We start from the raw sequence: 16,420 nt of genomic DNA, 5'->3' as shown, positions 1-16,420 counted from the left end.
CGGAGTCAACCGAAAATTTGGGGTAAGTCCCAATTTCTCTTTAAGTGTTGGACGAAAAATTTAGTCTTGTTAATAATGAATTCAACCAACACAGATGAACTTTCATGCTAAATCATTACATTTGGTATGTTACATACAATGAGGCATCAACTTGAATTAAAGCTGGCTTTAATGAATCAAACAGATCTCTTAGTTCAAGAGAGTGACTAAAAAACCGGAAAGCTATCGTTGCAAAGTGATTTTATTTTCTTTGGTGTGCACAAGGAATATCATCTTGATAATATTGTGTTCATTGCATCTATCTTATGTTAACCTACGCTGTGTCTTATAACTAATGGAAATGTTTTTAATGAATTCTTTATTGCATGCAGTTTAATTTGAATATACATTGTATCTTATTACTATTAAATTGGTTACGAAATACAATGTTTGTTCTCCTTATGAATATAATTTAGAGCTAAAACGTTTGGATTTCTCCACCAATTCCATTCCATGTGTACTCCAAGACTGGCAGCAAAGTTAAATACCTACTCACTTTCCAGCCTCCAGCTTCCATTAACTTATAGATTCTTATCTTATCAAAGTCGCATGCCTCCTAAATTTTCGTCTTCCTTTTACACGCAACCTAAATGCCTTTGCCCATGATAATGCGTAGCGTTGCCGTCATGATTCAGAGTTGGCTTTTGCTATGCTATATATCGTAAATACCATTTGCCACGATAACATTGGTATACATTTCGTGAATGCTGCAGCCACTGTCATTTTCTTGCAAGATATTTTACGCTCCGAAGTCGCATACATGTACAGACTTGAACAGCTAGACCTAATATTTGTCACACGTCCCTCAAATATGACGTCAAATGGAGGACACGTGTTTGAGGAGAGACACGAAAACATCGCAGTTATCGAAAAGAGTAGGGGTCCTTCCTGGTGTGAGTTGATCACATAAATCAGTCAGGATATGCAACATGTACTCTTTAGTACAAAGCAGGTGTGTTACGCTATTAGGTGTTTTTTCGGGTATGTATACGAACAAACGCATATACTAACGCTTTCTCTACTTTGATACGGATCTATAAAATTTAATGCTACTGGAAGGCTCTTAGTGTAATATACCAAGAGCAAAGACATTTCTGCCACATTGATGTCTCGTTCTAATCAGCCAATTCAACCACCAAATGTACCGATAGCTTCCAAGTTGTACAATTCTAGTGTTGTTAATGGTTTTGATGAAACACTAGAATACATCACGCAGATGGTTTTATGATGTCTTTGTATCACATCAGCAATCCGATCAAACTAGCCCGGCGGTTAAATGGAATTAAACCTTGTCTGTATGTGTGTAAATAGGGCGGTAGTATATAGATTGACACATGCTTTTGCCTGCGTACTTTACTTAAGCTTATGTTTTAAAACCCTAAAGTCAACAACTTAATTAAGCTGATGTCTCACTCATCAATGTACACGGACAGGAACATTTCCTCCAAAGCTATTCAGCTGGTCTTCGTCATATACATATCTTCACAGGTTTTTAGCTAAAGTCATTAACAGATCTTAAGAGTAAATATGGTATTTGCATCTGTGTAGCCAGTATAGCTGCCCTTCGGCGTTTAGGCAACACACCAGATCGACGGTAGAGTCTCGTAATGTTACGTGGAATTACCTGTCTCACAAAATTTGTGCACATCTAGCTGCAAGCGTTCTATAAAGCTATCGAGTGAGAATGCCCTAACCGTACATTATGGCAACGAATTCCGCTCCAGGGAGTTGAAGAAAAATACATTTTTTTATCATATATGAATCCTGATCCTAGGTTAGTAACTAAAGACATTGATATTTGTTGTTCTTTTTAGAACTGGTATTAAGTACCTATATGGTAAGTCTACTAATCTATTATTCATTAATTTAAGAGTATGTATAGAAAGCGGACTTAATAAAACGAAACCATACTGCATGATCATACGTGTTCAGGATAAGCCTTTATTCTTTCTTACCACAAAAACAATAAAGAGCACACACATGGATTCCTACAAATTTCATTTTCGACTAATATTTACAACTTTAAGACACTTGTTAACAACAAGACCAGGCGTATCGAGTGTAATTCTGCCATTTCAATGATTTGAATGTCAACTAACAATACAAAACGAAAATTACACTGAGAGCAAAGCACAGATAGCTAAATCAAATAACTACGTTTGTATGTGAGGATCATCTGATAGCTTTCTACACGTATAAACTACGAATTATCAATATCTTTTAATACTAGCCAGTGGTCGAAATACATTCACATTACACAGATAATCTTTTATAATCAAAGGTATTTACCATACATTGTATTACTAAACAAATACGTTACAAACTTATAGCAGTGACATACTTGGTTGCAATAACGTTGATATGTATCTTCGTAGTCAATGGCGATAATGCATTGATCAGTTGCAACCATTTACAAAAATAAAAGCATATTCATTGTGGTAACAGTACATTATTTCTATTCCATAAAGTACACTTAAATTACCTCGATAAACAGTGCTCTGGTTCCAATTGATATTGTTTAATTGACAAAGGCAAGTGTACTGACAAAGCTCAAATCTGATCTTCAATGTCAACACTATAACGGAGATTAATCTAGCATTCGCCGTTTTTCCATGTTTTTGAAAACCGCGATATTGTTAAAAGTCTACGTCTTTTATTCGTCAACAAGACAGAGTCAGCGCTTTTCGCTCTTGTCGCTATCGGAGATAATTTGTAATATAATGATAAGATTTTATATTTGCAGCAACGGAATCAGTTGATTTTTACTGTTGATTTCAAGGGTCAACAACGTTCATCTATATAAAATATACAAGGGTTTTCCTTTTGGCTGTTGCCGGAATTACTCAATAGGATTACAACACTGACTCTTTCTTGCTGACGATGTTGCCGTTGGAATGCACGATGTAGGATGAGCGCCTGGCGAGGTTATGTGCGCACGGTGTGAGGTCCGGGGGTGGCTTACATCGGAGACTACTGGATCGACTAAGCGGCTCTCCCTTCTTACAGTTGACAGCAAGCCGCAGACCCTTCATGAGTTCGTGACATCTGGTGCTCTGTGTTCAAAGGAGGCAATTATTGTTATGAATCCGGCGGCACTTTGTGGTCAGGGTTGTTGACAGGAAGTACCGAATTAGATTGGTAAGGCCCTTACGAACAATTCATCACTCAACTCGGGTGTCCCTGAGTAACTAGCTTCGGTTGATGATGTCTCTGGGATGAAACGTTAAATGGAAGTCCCATGTTTGAGGAGAGCCAAATCTCTAACACGCTAAACAAACCCACCAAACTTAATCGAAAAGGGCATGGACCATTTCCGATGTGAGTTCATCAATCAAACCTGTCGGGATATGTACTCTTAATACAGAGTACAAACCTGTGTGTTGTAAGTATCATCAGGCAGATTACCGGGTATTCGATACAAACAAACATTCGATACCCGCTAGTAGTTTCATCAGGTTGGTAAGTCACTGAATAGAAATACTCTTTTTACACAACTAATGTGTGCTACCGACATTTCGGTGACCATATGTCACCTTCTTCAAGGCAATTCTGACCGGTTCACAAAGCAATGCAGCACAGGACATATTGATAGCTTTGTATGTGTTACAAATCTTTACGTTTGGGACCGCAAAGTGATTTCATCTCCTGTGATTTGTACATATGTAAATATGTTGCGTTTGGAAATGCATCTCATTATGCATAAACAGCAACACCTGTGCTGCATTGCTATGTGAACCAGTCAGAATTGCCTTGAAAAAGGTGACAGATGGTCACGGAAACGTCGGTGTAATAAATTTCTTGTTTGTTTGTTTGTTTTTTTAATTCAAACACACAATACGTTGTGCTTAATTTGTCAGGCCTCTCATCTTTTATATTTCATAGACAATATTGGGATAGTCCTGTTCAGTGTCTTAACCAGAAGACTGTCAGAGAAAGAACAGAAACAACAGTATAAGAAAGTAAATAAAACATGAACAAAAGTTTTACAATACCTAGTAGATTCAGGTCTCCCATTTCGAGTATGATTTTAATATAGCATCACTGGCCCGTTTAAAAGACTTGAAGACAGAAAGAGGGAAAGAGAGAACGTAACAAAGGAATTTCAGACTGGTATTACAAACACAACAAGAAAATATCTTATACTAAAAATTGACGAACGCAGAGTGTTACATATTCAAATCGTTGGTGGAAATGTTTGCTAATAATCATTCAAAACGTTCAGATTTATAATCAATGGCACAGACACGAACAAAAGATAAGGCACATTTATGGATAGAGAAGATCTTCATTGAGTAGTTTTTATGTCTCTGACAGACTGCTCTTCTTTCATTACTGGTGTTTTACTGGGTTTTACTTACCCCATATTTCTTAGCGTCCTGTTTCGACTTGACGATAACTTCAAGCACTGCGATGACCGTGGACAACGCCAGGCCGACCATGAGGACTATAAATATGCCTCCAACCTACGCAAATGATAATAAGATAGAGTTTATTTTGGAACTTCAAGGTCGAAGGCTAGCTGCAAGTACATGGTAGAACAATGGGTAGTTACAGACGTGGTTCCCACAATATGTAACTGAATGTACAAGTGCCGGGTACAATAAAGCATATTACAACGCAATAATTTGACTATTTTAAACCGTAAGATCTAGAGCGTTGCAGCACAAGAGCGCCTCATATCGACTTAAAATCTCAACTGCAACTTTCTTCAGGTGCTCTTTAAGATAGATTCGTATTGATTTCCTATAAAGCATAACCATTTGGAAATGATTCAATCAGCAGAATTTCGAGGGGAAAGGATCTACCTGATCCCACTTGAGACTACTGAAAAACCAATCCTTCTCTTCGGCAGGACAGCTCCCTTTCCACCATTTCCGGTACAGTTCCTCCAACCTGCCTTGCTCCTGGAGACTCAAAATTGCGTTCGAGATGTCGTCAGTAAAGGGTGAACCTAGAAAAAAAATTACATGGTTCATATCGTGTGGGTTTGTGTCCTTAGCAGTTTATAATACTGTGTCATTATGACTATCTTCTCCCACGAATGTAGTTAAAGTGGGTATCTGACTTCTGTAAGGAGCTACTCACCTTGGATGAGAGGTAAAGCAGAGTTATACACCAAGCACGTCTAACAACCCATCAAATTGATTGGAAAGTAGGTGTCCTTCACAGAGTAAGTGGTTCGAATCGTACAGGCCGATCTTCCAAAGCTTTTACTTACTTTTCAAACTGGTGTGTTACGCTTAAATATAAAGGTTCACCAGTTTTGAAAGATAATAGGTAAAGGTAGTCAAATGGCCTTTTTAAGGCCGTGTGGGTAGCGTTGTTATCATTCATGGTGTCTAGGGCACGGTATTGGAAATTGGAGGCCGTGCCTCTTCTTCTAACGCCTTTTATCTCCTTAACCTTCAGGCACACATTTCGACGTCTAATCAGGAACGCCACAAATCGAACACGGGACTTTGGTATCTTGGGTATGTTTGCGTAGCAACTCGGCCATTCGACGCCACTACAACGCTGCTTATACAAACAGACAAAACACTTCAATGTATTTTACTGAAATTATGCTTATGTAACATCTAGAAAATGTCAAAGTCGTACCATTGGGTGTCCCTATTCCATATCCCTTTGAATCCAGTGGTCCACCTATCTGGGTCAGATTGCAGGATTTTCTTCTGACGAACTCGTTCATAGTAGACTCTAGGAGAAAGGCGTAGTTGCCATTTAGAACTCTGAGGATCCCCTCTTCCACGGTTTTGGTGAACGGGCTCGGTTCTACGGTGTTCATGAACGCCCACATCTTCTGGTAGGTTGGCACTTTTGAGTTCTGCTAGGATATTCAAACGCGGCAAAAAGCCTGTTTAACTGGATGAAAAATATGTTTTTACAACGGAGGACTATGACTCTACGAACGTGCGTCACACAAATGAAATTTTACATAACCTTCTGGAACCCAAAGATCGAGGATTAGTAATCACCAGATCTTAGCTCATTAACTTCAATCCTATAGTATGATTTCTGCTAAAGATCGATTTTGCGTCTTGGTCATACACTCATGATCGTCGATTATTTGATGCAGCATAATTGTAAGTTCACTCATCACAGTATTCTACCATGATTATCATCCGTTTGCTCCCTGACAAAATACGGGTTACATTGCATTGGGTTTTTGTGACAGGACGGACGAGTCTTGTACGCAGGCGAAATAGTTGAGGAGACCTCATCGTGCCGTTAAGTACATACTTAGTAGATCATATACTTTCTACAGTAATAGAATCACATACCTGTTAACTGTAATTTTGGTCCTCCCATCCTTGACGACGAAAAACAAATTAGCACTCAATATCTACGGATGGATTTACTGGCAACCTCATTTTTATGTTTGCCGTTTTAACTTTTTTTTAGTGTTTTAGTTTCTGTGTGAATGTATTTTTGAAATGAGGCAATTATTTTTTCGTAATACCTTGAAGAATGTCATGGTGGTTCCTCCCTGGAGGCACCCATAGTGGATCTGTGTTTGCGCGGCCAGGTCTTCTGCTGACTCAATAGGAATGACCATTCTCTCCACAGTTAGGAAGGCCGCCAGGTTTGCCGTGTAGGACGAGATGATGATTAACATAAAGAACCACCAGGAACCCATCACCTAGTGGGGAGAGATTTTTATCTTTACATCACTGTAAATCAAAGTGCCATTAAAACGACATATCATGCAAATAGAAGGCATGGATAGCAGGCATGCTGTATACATTCAACACAGTAACCACAAAGAGAAAAAAACGGCATGGATGTTATGATACTGTGGGAACTTCATATCGTAATGTGTCTCATGAATAAAGATAGTCATGTTCATAATTACAATCCCAAGTAGGTAGACATTTTGCAGCATTCCTAAAGTTGATTATACTAATTGTAGGTGGGCGAAACAGCGTGAGTTTCCTCAAAACTTAATTATGATCTCCATTTGTCATTAGTTTTAGATAGCAATGTCAAGGCCATTACAGACGTACAGTTCATAACAACATTAAATAAATAGTTGACATTATAGTCAGTGATGCATCGATGTTTACAGGATAATGAATTTGTGTTTTAGAATACGCAGCATTGCCATCAAAATCCATCAATCGTTCAAAATGAACATCATCTAATGAGCTACATAACTGTAAATTCAAGTCACGCGTCTCAACATTTTGCCATTAGAGCTCTAATACTTTATATCCAAAGATGGATTAGATCCAATTAAAAGCCTTAAGATATGGATTTTTCTAATAAACGTCATTGTGGAAGATCTTATTTACACTCTATGCTTTGCTCTTGATTTAAGATAGGGATCATGGCCTGATCGACGATGGTGTACCACAGAAGATGCACATTTATTCAGTGATCAAAACCGTTTAAGATCACCAAGATGAGAGAGAAACGCAGTCAAATACAATAGAGATCATGCTTAAAAATAAATCTATACAGTTGCAAGATTCAAGGGAGATTGTGAGAACACAAATAGGATTTTTTCAATTGCTATACCGAATGCAGATTCATTCTAAAAAAAAAAACCACCATATATCTCAAGGCCATCAAAAATTATGCACTGGAACACAACAAAAACTTTTCTCTATAATATCATTCCAATGCCCGTTAACAATCAGGAGATGTTACACTAGGCATTTGCTGATCGAGTAACGCAATGAATTTTTCAGATTAAATGTCACATCAAAACTCACAACTTGGGTGCAAATAGGGGTGTTTGAGGATTAAGTGCATCACGTGAAGCATCGACACATTTACAAGGTACACCAGCAAACAGCCATGGCAGATTGCTCCTTTGCATCAAAGAACCATGCATCAATACAGGTACATCTGGTGAAGTGCAGCCTGTGACACGGTGGGAAATGGAGTGATGAAGTTCGTGAATTGTTAGATGTAAAACATGAGGTCATGCAACACAGGCCATGCAGATGAGACAATTATGTATTTCCCATGCCAGTGGTCACTCATCGAACTCACTGTCCTTGTAGAGACTGCTCGCGGCAAGGACTCAGAACCCTGTTGCATGAAGGCACCAATGTTGTACCAGAAACTGTTCAGAAGAGTGAAATTGTTCTCCTCCACATTGGAATCCGGGTTACACGGATCCGGGTCGTACCTAGAATGGTATAATCAGAAGAGTAGTTTAGACGTCATGAGGAATGTTTACCAACTCACCATCTTGGTGGAGGCGGCCCGTGACCACATGTCTGAGCCCTGCTGCATTAACGCACCCAGAGTGAACCAGAGGCTGTTCATCAAGGTGAAGTGGTTCTCCTCCATAGCCGGCAAAGAGTCATAGGGGTCGATGCTAACCCTGCAAAAAAATCATGTTCAAAATCACAGCATTTATTTAGGGGTTTAGTGTTGTACTAGTACTTTCTAGCCTCCACCAATCCTTTCTACAAGAGTACAGATCGGATATGAAAAGTGGCATCTTGGCCAATAGAATCAGTCTTTTGAAGGTTTATAATTCCCGTCGCCTGGCTAGATAGCCAATATCATGGTGCCCAAATTAGCATCTAATTTCAGTACGAAGAATAATGTTTACACATGATCGTAACAGCATGTAGAAATGTTTGGTTTTTCTTGGCAGAGCAACAAACAAAGAATGAATAAAAAGGCTACCAGAAAAAAACGATTGCATGGATACAACTTTTGCGTTTGATAAGAATAGTAGTTAGATAAAACACTGATATATTTCTGGGTAAAAGTCTCACTGGTCGATATACTGGTTCAGGATAGGGGAGGGGATCTCCCATATCCTTTTTTAGGATATCAAAGATTGTCAATTCAATCACATTATAGCATTTCATATATAAAGTCACCTGGAAAATAAGCTGAAATTGATATTTATTCTAATAATTAAGATATTTATCTAATAATCAGAATTCAAAAATTTTTCGTCTGTTTGAGTTAAAGAAATGAAAGATTAATCGTTATAAGGTAAATACAGTCAAAGATATTGACGGACAACAATTATCAAAGCAACAACAACACCAAGAATGCAGCAACAGCGTGCTCGGTTCAGTTACCTACCATTCGTATGGAGTGAATCTTGCTACGAAGAAGAGAACTCCACTGACGCCCACATAAGCAAGAAGGACGTACAGCCAGATGTCGTAAGACAGAGGGGAGAGGAAGGCGAAGAGCCTGTCTTCAGTCTCTGGTTTCCTGTAAAGGATGCTGATGCCGACATTCATGAACGGCTTGGAGAAATCGATGACCTTCTCTCTGCTAGACGTGATGGTGAAGGGAGCAACAGCCAGGTCGGCTCTCTAAACATTTCAGAATCCGTGGACAGTTTTATCAGGGTTATGAGTCACTGATAGACAAAAGCATTGTACACAACCAAGTGTGTTGTTTTTTTTAGACCGGTTTCGGGGACCGTCAGTCGACTTCTTCACGAAATATTTTGGCTGTTTCTGTGGCGTACTACAAGTAGATGTCGCTGCTAACAGATGCGGTCTCAACGGTTAAGTATGAGAAATGTGACAGACGGTTAGCCTCATTCGCAGACTTCGCGAGAACGTCGGCGTACATATTTGGGGCGGGGGGGGGGGGGCATCCCTCGGCGACATAACTCCCTCGGCAGCGAAACTCCCTTGCCGGCATTACAGAACCTTGGCACGTGTAAGAAATCGCGTCACCGCCAGACACCCTCCCCCCTCCCCTTAGTATAGACGCCGCCATTCCAGGAAGTCTGCGACGGAGGCCAACAGACGGTTAGCTTGAATAAAACACTTGGATGTGTACAAAGATCTTTGCTACCCAAGATTCAATGCAGTAAGAATATATACTCACAAAACAGTGAATTTAAGGATGTAAACGGATGAGTAGATAAGAATTAGTTAATCGCAATTTTTTACCCAAAATACTAAATTACAAATAACAAGATAATGATAAGTAAGGACTATAAGAACAGCGTTAGGTTTTTGAAAATGAAATGTTAGATACAAAAACAAAAAGAAGAATTAAGAATAATTAACGATAAGTGTATGGCTTTACAACCAATCTTTGAACATATTTTTAAAGTAGCACTACGTGGCATGAGTCAAAAAACAGGGTTACGTTTTTACGTTTCGTTATATTTCATGCAAATGTGTCACTCGAAATGCTGTGACAAAATGCAAAGATACGATATATACGCACTCGTTCCATGAGCTCCCGCACCATCCCATCCCACTCGCCGTCTTCATTCTCAAACCCATAGTTAGCATCAGGCACCAGTCTCACTATGTACTTAAACCCCAGCATCTTCGACAGCTCGTCTAGAAGGTCCATGCAGTAACCTTCGTACATATTGTCACCGCCTGATGTCCAGTCCCACTTAAACATCACAAATGGTGGCTCCTGTTGTAAGAAATGCTGTAAGTACATAATCAACTCAACGAGGTAAACAACAGTAAAAGCAACAACAACACTTATCCTTCTGGATAGTATAATTTCTCAATTTTGTGGTGAAAACTATTCGTTTCCTTTGCCGAGAAGGTTGTGTTTTGCACAGCGTTCGTGTGTAAACAGTGTAACTCGAGAATGCCTGGATGAATTGTCTCCATACTTAGCATGTGGGTAAGTCTTCTTGAGACCTCAAAATAATTTGATATTTGGCCCCTAGTGGCTTGCAATGGTACTGTAGCGGAACTTCCAGGGTTGCTATCTCGTGCTCTGGACATACTATGGTCATGATTTTCGAGTGGGAGGGAGAATATGTAGTGTGTAGGTTTGGGTCCCCTAGCGGAACTGCAGGAGCCGATTTCGTTTCAAACTTAACTTAGAAAGCGAAAAACCTAACAAGGGGTTAAGGGATCGTCATGGTATTTGGTATGTAGATAGCTAAAGTAATGTTTGACAAGATCGTATACTAATTATGCAAATCAATAGCTAATTTGCAAATTTGAAGAGGAAAGTTTATGAATCAGCTGCACTCCAGGTTATATATATATATATATATATATAATGGTCTACAATAATATCTACATGTAGCGACAGGTCAGGGTCATAACGTACTATGTAAGGTTCACATTGACACAGTTGGGTTCCGTTAAATTGTATTTCGATGGTATTTTTTTTTCTGATTTACTCTGACAGAATAAGTTAGAATCTTACCAATCTTGTTGTAACGACGAACGTCCGGTTTCTGAGGGATCCTGGAAGAACTGCCCGGCTTCTCTTCTCGTCCGTCATGTTTAATCCTTTCTCAGGTGTCCAGAAACCCAGCTTGATAAAACAAGATAGATTTGTCTGGAGATTTTTAAGCCGTCAAATTGCAAACATGAACCATTCCAAATCTACTTTTCCTGACTTTTGGAGATTTGATTCCGAACCATACAAAAGTTGACTCCAATGACTATTTGCCCATACCCCATCTTTTGTCCGAAAGCTAAGCCAAGTAATTTCATGGCCCACTGTCAGTAGATTATAGAATTCAGCACAACAAAAATACATTATAGCCATATTGAGCAAAATACAGTTTTTATACAACAGTTATGTACATTTGCTAATGATGTATAATAGAAAAAACGTAATTCACTCTAAATAATGTATTGTTTCTTTCAGATAATTCAGTAAATATATTTAGATCAGTGCTCTTACAAATTGCTACATTACCTTTTGTGCCTTTGACTGTTCCCGAACGTTGATAACGTTCAATTGAAAGGTCGTCCTTCTACCGTCTTGGTCAAATCCAATCGGACCCGTCAGACCCTGGATACTAACCTACAGAAATATTTTGTTAAAGATTGTATTACCGTTGTCAGAGCCTCAATTCAATGAGAATTTATCTAAAACTTATAAATTATGAGCCATTTAAGTACATTAATTCATTCCACAAAGTAGAATATATTATCGCGACAAGTAGGGGAAAACAAGAGAAACACTATGGGAAATGGAATACTTTATGTTATACTTTATGATGTCTTAATTTGTTGGATGGTGTTTTATGTACTGTTGTATTATTTTGACTAATAATAAAAAAATTATGAGTCATTACATTTGTTTATGGCGTCGAATGGTCAAGTTGTTAGGCTGGTGGAAATAAGATCAGAAGGTCACGGGTTCAATTCCCGGCTAGACGTTGTGTCCTGGGAAAAAGCAAATTATACGTCGAATCCCTCACTCCACCCAGGTGTAAAATTGAGAACCTGAGTTCAGTTGGGGATATAAAGGCGATTTAGTCGGGCTCCGCCTTTAAATAGTATTTTCTTTACACAGTGGGTAAGAATCCAATGCCCCTATAGCCTCTAAAAGGCTACGTTACCTTTTACATTTATCAAGACTTTAAGACAAGCATCCTCAACTCTGTCACTGTGTATAACTCTAAGTGCATACTCTCATATCCTATATATGATATATCCATACTACTGCTAAAAGTTATTGGCCTCGGGGAAATACTCAAATCAAGAAAGATATCAGTGAAATATTCCTGGTCGGATAAATGCACAGAATTTAGAAGGAGAATGACCATCGTATTGCTGCAGCTTTTGTCAAGGTTATAAAACTTTAAAAGGACAATCCCGAATCTGACAGCCCACGTTCGATCTAGCCATAAAAACTCATTGGGTCAAGCACCTTTATTCTCCTGTTTTCTATGCCTTCGTTCCGGATCGTCACTTTTACCATTTGTCTTGTGACCCAGACGTGTCGGACAACCTGTGCGCAGACACCATATACCAAACCACAACCGTGGTGAGATATTCCAACTACGCAGCTTGGAGTGGCTTTAACTGATCTCATCATTGGGTCACCCGTAAAAGCTATTATGATGCACGGCGAAACAATGATTTGAAAAGAATCTATGACTAGAACGCAGATAAAAACAGTTGATACCTTTAGATGGATGAAGCATACTGCCTTTCTATGGTATCAATTACATCATTAAATGTACTTGCAAGTCTCTTTTTGCACTTGGAGATAACAAATCTTGATTTGCGCAATGAATGGCTATGTCGCTACGCCACTAAGAAAATTGAGTTTCCCTGATTGCATTTATTACAGATTTTTCTCGTTTAGGTTGCTGAAATGAATTGTCAGAAAGCTCAAACCTATTCATGCTAGTTTCTCTGCCACAAAATCTTCAGGCCGAAAGTACATTAATTCTTTATCGTACCGTATTTTCGGAAACGTGTGAAGGATATTTTAAGCAATGTATACATGATAGAGTCGTGATTATATCGTGACTTATTACCATTGGCTTCATAGCAGATGCAATAAAAGTAATGACCAATCCTCATTACCAGGCACACTGTCAGTCGTAAAATGTTTTTGCTTTGTGTTAATCTGCATTCACATCCACCTACCTTCTTCAATTCAGCTGTGAAAGCTTTCCCAAGAGGCCAGGGATTTTCCTGCTCGCACATGATGGGGTCCAGGCGGATGTTTGTCTTTCTCTGAAGGCTGGATAGAGCGCGTGCGATAACGTAGACGGCATCGTAAACAAGGGCCACAGACGTCTGAGGTTCAAAAAAAAATAAAAGTGTCACTGTTTAGATTGACTGCAAGAAGCAATATACTGCCATATCAGATGGTTGTAAGTATGATATCATTGCTCTACCTTCCCCTTTACCCCTAATTGTTTGCTGCAAACCGAACAGCCATCGCTCAAATCAAATGGACACGGCAAATCAAACAGCATAAAACTATTATCTGGCAGCGTTCCCGTCATATCCGAACAGTTAAAAGAAATCAATTTCTTTAGCATATGCTACTGCTTTTAGTATTCTTAAAACCCAAATCAAAAATGAGCACTTAAAAAGACTATGGTTTACTTGTATCCTTGTCAATACATGCAGGTAGAATTGTAAGGCATATCTCCTTCTAAGCCACCATCGGGAAATACATTGGAGTAAGGTCGTATACTGGCTGGTCAGGAAATTGATTTTTGCACGGGGAAAAATGAGTCGTAATTTGTCTGGCATCTTCTCAGACAACTGTTTGCGCAGATTTGGCTCTCCGCTTTCATATTTACAGTAGTGTGACATGGAGTGCAACTAAAATGGCATACATTCCAATTTCTTTATCTATAAATTTTATAGTATATACAGTGACGTTTATCAAAGCAACAGAATGTAAGAATGGCAAATAAACATTTGTGAATTTATGAATGAAGCAATTTATTGTTGTACCGTTATGTTGTACTTTACTTTGGATTAGTTTCATGCCCATTCTTACACCAAGCTGTCTATACAGAAAGGATTACTTGATACTATTACAAATAATGAGATAACTGTTATATAAGGGGTAAGACATAAAATCTAGGATCGTGAAAATCGATATACCGGGAGTCTAAGTGGGTCCGAGTTTGTACTGTTCAGCCAGTCACTCCATCTGTTCAGTATAGTCTGTACCAATGGCCGACTCCTGTCCATCAGTGTAAATGACGTGATATTAACTTCCGTGTGAGGCGGAAGTTGAACTATGTCCATGTCCTGTATATAAGGTGAAAAAATTAATAAACATGTTAATTTATTTGCAATATTGTATGCCTCTATCAACAGCATGGCAATAACATTTTTGCATCCTACAAAATTGGCTGAATTTGTTCTAGCTCGTGATGACGAAGGGTTTACTCACCAGTGACGTCACGATGTAATTGTAATACTTGCTCAGCATTTCCATGTTTGGATCGGAGGCCTGTAGTTAAAAACAGTTACATTGCATTTTATCTGGCATATATGATGTTCCTCCAAATATGATTGATGTTTATTGGTGTTTTGACAGCAGAATATCTATAGAACATGAAATAAACAGTATGAAATAGATTCCAAATTGAAAAAGTGGTATTATTCAACGTATTTAAGTGTGAAATAATCACCAGCCTGAGTTGTTTGGGTTGATCAGTAGTTCCTACGTTCCTTTATTGTCTGATGAAAACATTTTATAGGGAACGATCACGAAAATGATGTCTATGTCATACAGCATTTTTCTGCCAGGCAGAATCGGGATAATCCAAATGGCCACTTGTGACTAATGTTCGTTCGTTGTTTTGTTAACAATATTCACGGTAACGAATAATATGTCATTTTTGTTTTCAATGTAACAAGCACAGCATAGGTTTATAGTTGCGAGAAGGGTTAAAACTTCACTATTCAATTTCAAATGTGTCAAAAGTTTTATCCAAGAGCCATGCGTCATGATGTCTAGCACTTTAGTATTTAGCTGGTGTGTTTTAGTAAGACATCATGGCGTCCTGAAGTCTCGCACTGATCTCTGTACAGAATTGATTCACCAGGGAGCCACAAGTACCAGACAGGAACACTATGAACTTTAACATAGGATTCCTGGAACGTCTTACCGACGCGTCAACAGTATAAATTTTACGGGCAATTTGGTTTGAAGAGACTTTCTCTCAGTAACCTGACCTGCTGCTGCTATTAACCACGGGGTTTTTATTTTATCGGTCAGCAAATATCGTCAATTTGGCGACCGTGTAGCCGTATTTCATCGACACGGCTGTGCACAGTGAAGCACTTAATAGAATACGAAACTCAAAGCCAACTTTGCGCCCACCACACGGAAGACCGGATATATCGTGAATGACATTCATCGTGAATATCGTGTCTGATTTATTTCGGACACAAAAAGGAATGTCAGGGAAACAAAAGTTAAGATCAACAAAGTTAACACAGAGCACAAAGTTTATGTTCTTTCCATTTCTGCATGTAGTCTGTATGAGGACGCGTGATGCATATATAACACTGACGCGCGCATGGAGCAAAACATATACCTGAAAGTTCATCTGTTTTGAAAGGAAGTGTTAAACTTTACTGAAACAGTACAGTTTTGGTTTACCGTCGTTTTCTTCAGGATAACTGCTTGCTTAGTACACGCCACTTTCCTGAAGTGTCTACCGGATCAAATGGCGGGGTCAGTAAAGACTTCCAACAACCTTTGACACAATGCTTACGTCAGATCTCTAGGGAGTGACGTGTATAAGCAACCAGTTATTCAGCTTTTCCGAGGATAGCAAGAGAACTGATCGAACATTTGGTGAGTCCCAGTTCTTGTATCTGATAATTTTTTCCAATTTTCAATTTCCTAATGAACCCATACAAGTGCACATAATGAGTATTTATGAGTGTCATTTTTTTCTCAAAACCAACTCACCTGTTGCAGGAATGTTTCTAAAGTAGAGGTGCTCAGGTCAAGGACGATCTCGGTTATTCCTGAGTTTCGTATTTCCCTCAGCACGTTGCGAGAGTCGCCTTTCTCCACCTGGTAGACCATCACCTTTAAGCGTCGCCACTTGGCTGGTGCACTGATTAGCTCCTGGAGTCGAACTAAAGCTTAACAAAGAAATGTAAACAATATTGATACGTTAGAGTACAACCAGAAGTTACTTGATATCTTGAATTGCACATTACTA

At 38.9% G+C, this 16,420-nt stretch overlaps 1 protein-coding gene across 4 annotated transcripts in view; it reads right to left on the bottom strand.

The window, feature by feature from the left end:
• Positions 1-1,960: 1,960 nt before the first annotated feature.
• Positions 1,961-16,420, bottom strand: part of LOC136421475 (glutamate receptor ionotropic, kainate 2-like) — a 32,912-nt gene continuing 18,452 nt past the window's right edge. The window contains exons 4-18 of one of the 4 annotated variants that reach the window (XM_066408825.1): positions 16,162-16,340; positions 14,629-14,688; positions 14,334-14,483; positions 13,356-13,508; positions 11,668-11,775; positions 11,167-11,277; positions 10,210-10,410; positions 9,097-9,335; positions 8,038-8,176; positions 6,500-6,679; positions 5,638-5,866; positions 4,845-4,990; positions 4,398-4,502; positions 4,032-4,097; positions 2,979-3,092 (exon numbers count right to left, since the gene is read on the bottom strand). In XM_066408825.1, coding sequence (XP_066264922.1) covers positions 4,041-4,097; positions 4,398-4,502; positions 4,845-4,990; positions 5,638-5,866; positions 6,500-6,679; positions 8,038-8,176; positions 9,097-9,335; positions 10,210-10,410; positions 11,167-11,277; positions 11,668-11,775; positions 13,356-13,508; positions 14,334-14,483; positions 14,629-14,688; positions 16,162-16,340 — 2,057 coding nt within the window. In that variant the 3' untranslated portion in view covers positions 2,979-3,092; positions 4,032-4,040. Of the gene's footprint in view, positions 3,093-4,031; positions 4,098-4,397; positions 4,503-4,844; positions 4,991-5,637; positions 5,867-6,499; positions 6,680-8,037; positions 8,177-8,235; positions 8,375-9,096; positions 9,336-10,209; positions 10,411-11,166; positions 11,278-11,667; positions 11,776-13,355; positions 13,509-14,333; positions 14,484-14,628; positions 14,689-16,161; positions 16,341-16,420 lie in introns of all 4 variants that reach the window. The other 3 variants (XM_066408817.1, XM_066408809.1, XM_066408804.1) reach the window with 3 other exon arrangements.

This window comes from Branchiostoma lanceolatum, chromosome 1, assembly GCF_035083965.1.
Source record: "Branchiostoma lanceolatum isolate klBraLanc5 chromosome 1, klBraLanc5.hap2, whole genome shotgun sequence".
Classification (NCBI taxonomy): domain Eukaryota; kingdom Metazoa; phylum Chordata; class Leptocardii; order Amphioxiformes; family Branchiostomatidae; genus Branchiostoma; species Branchiostoma lanceolatum.
Note: the sequence above shows the minus strand (reverse complement) of the source record. Positions and strands in the feature narration are given on the sequence as shown.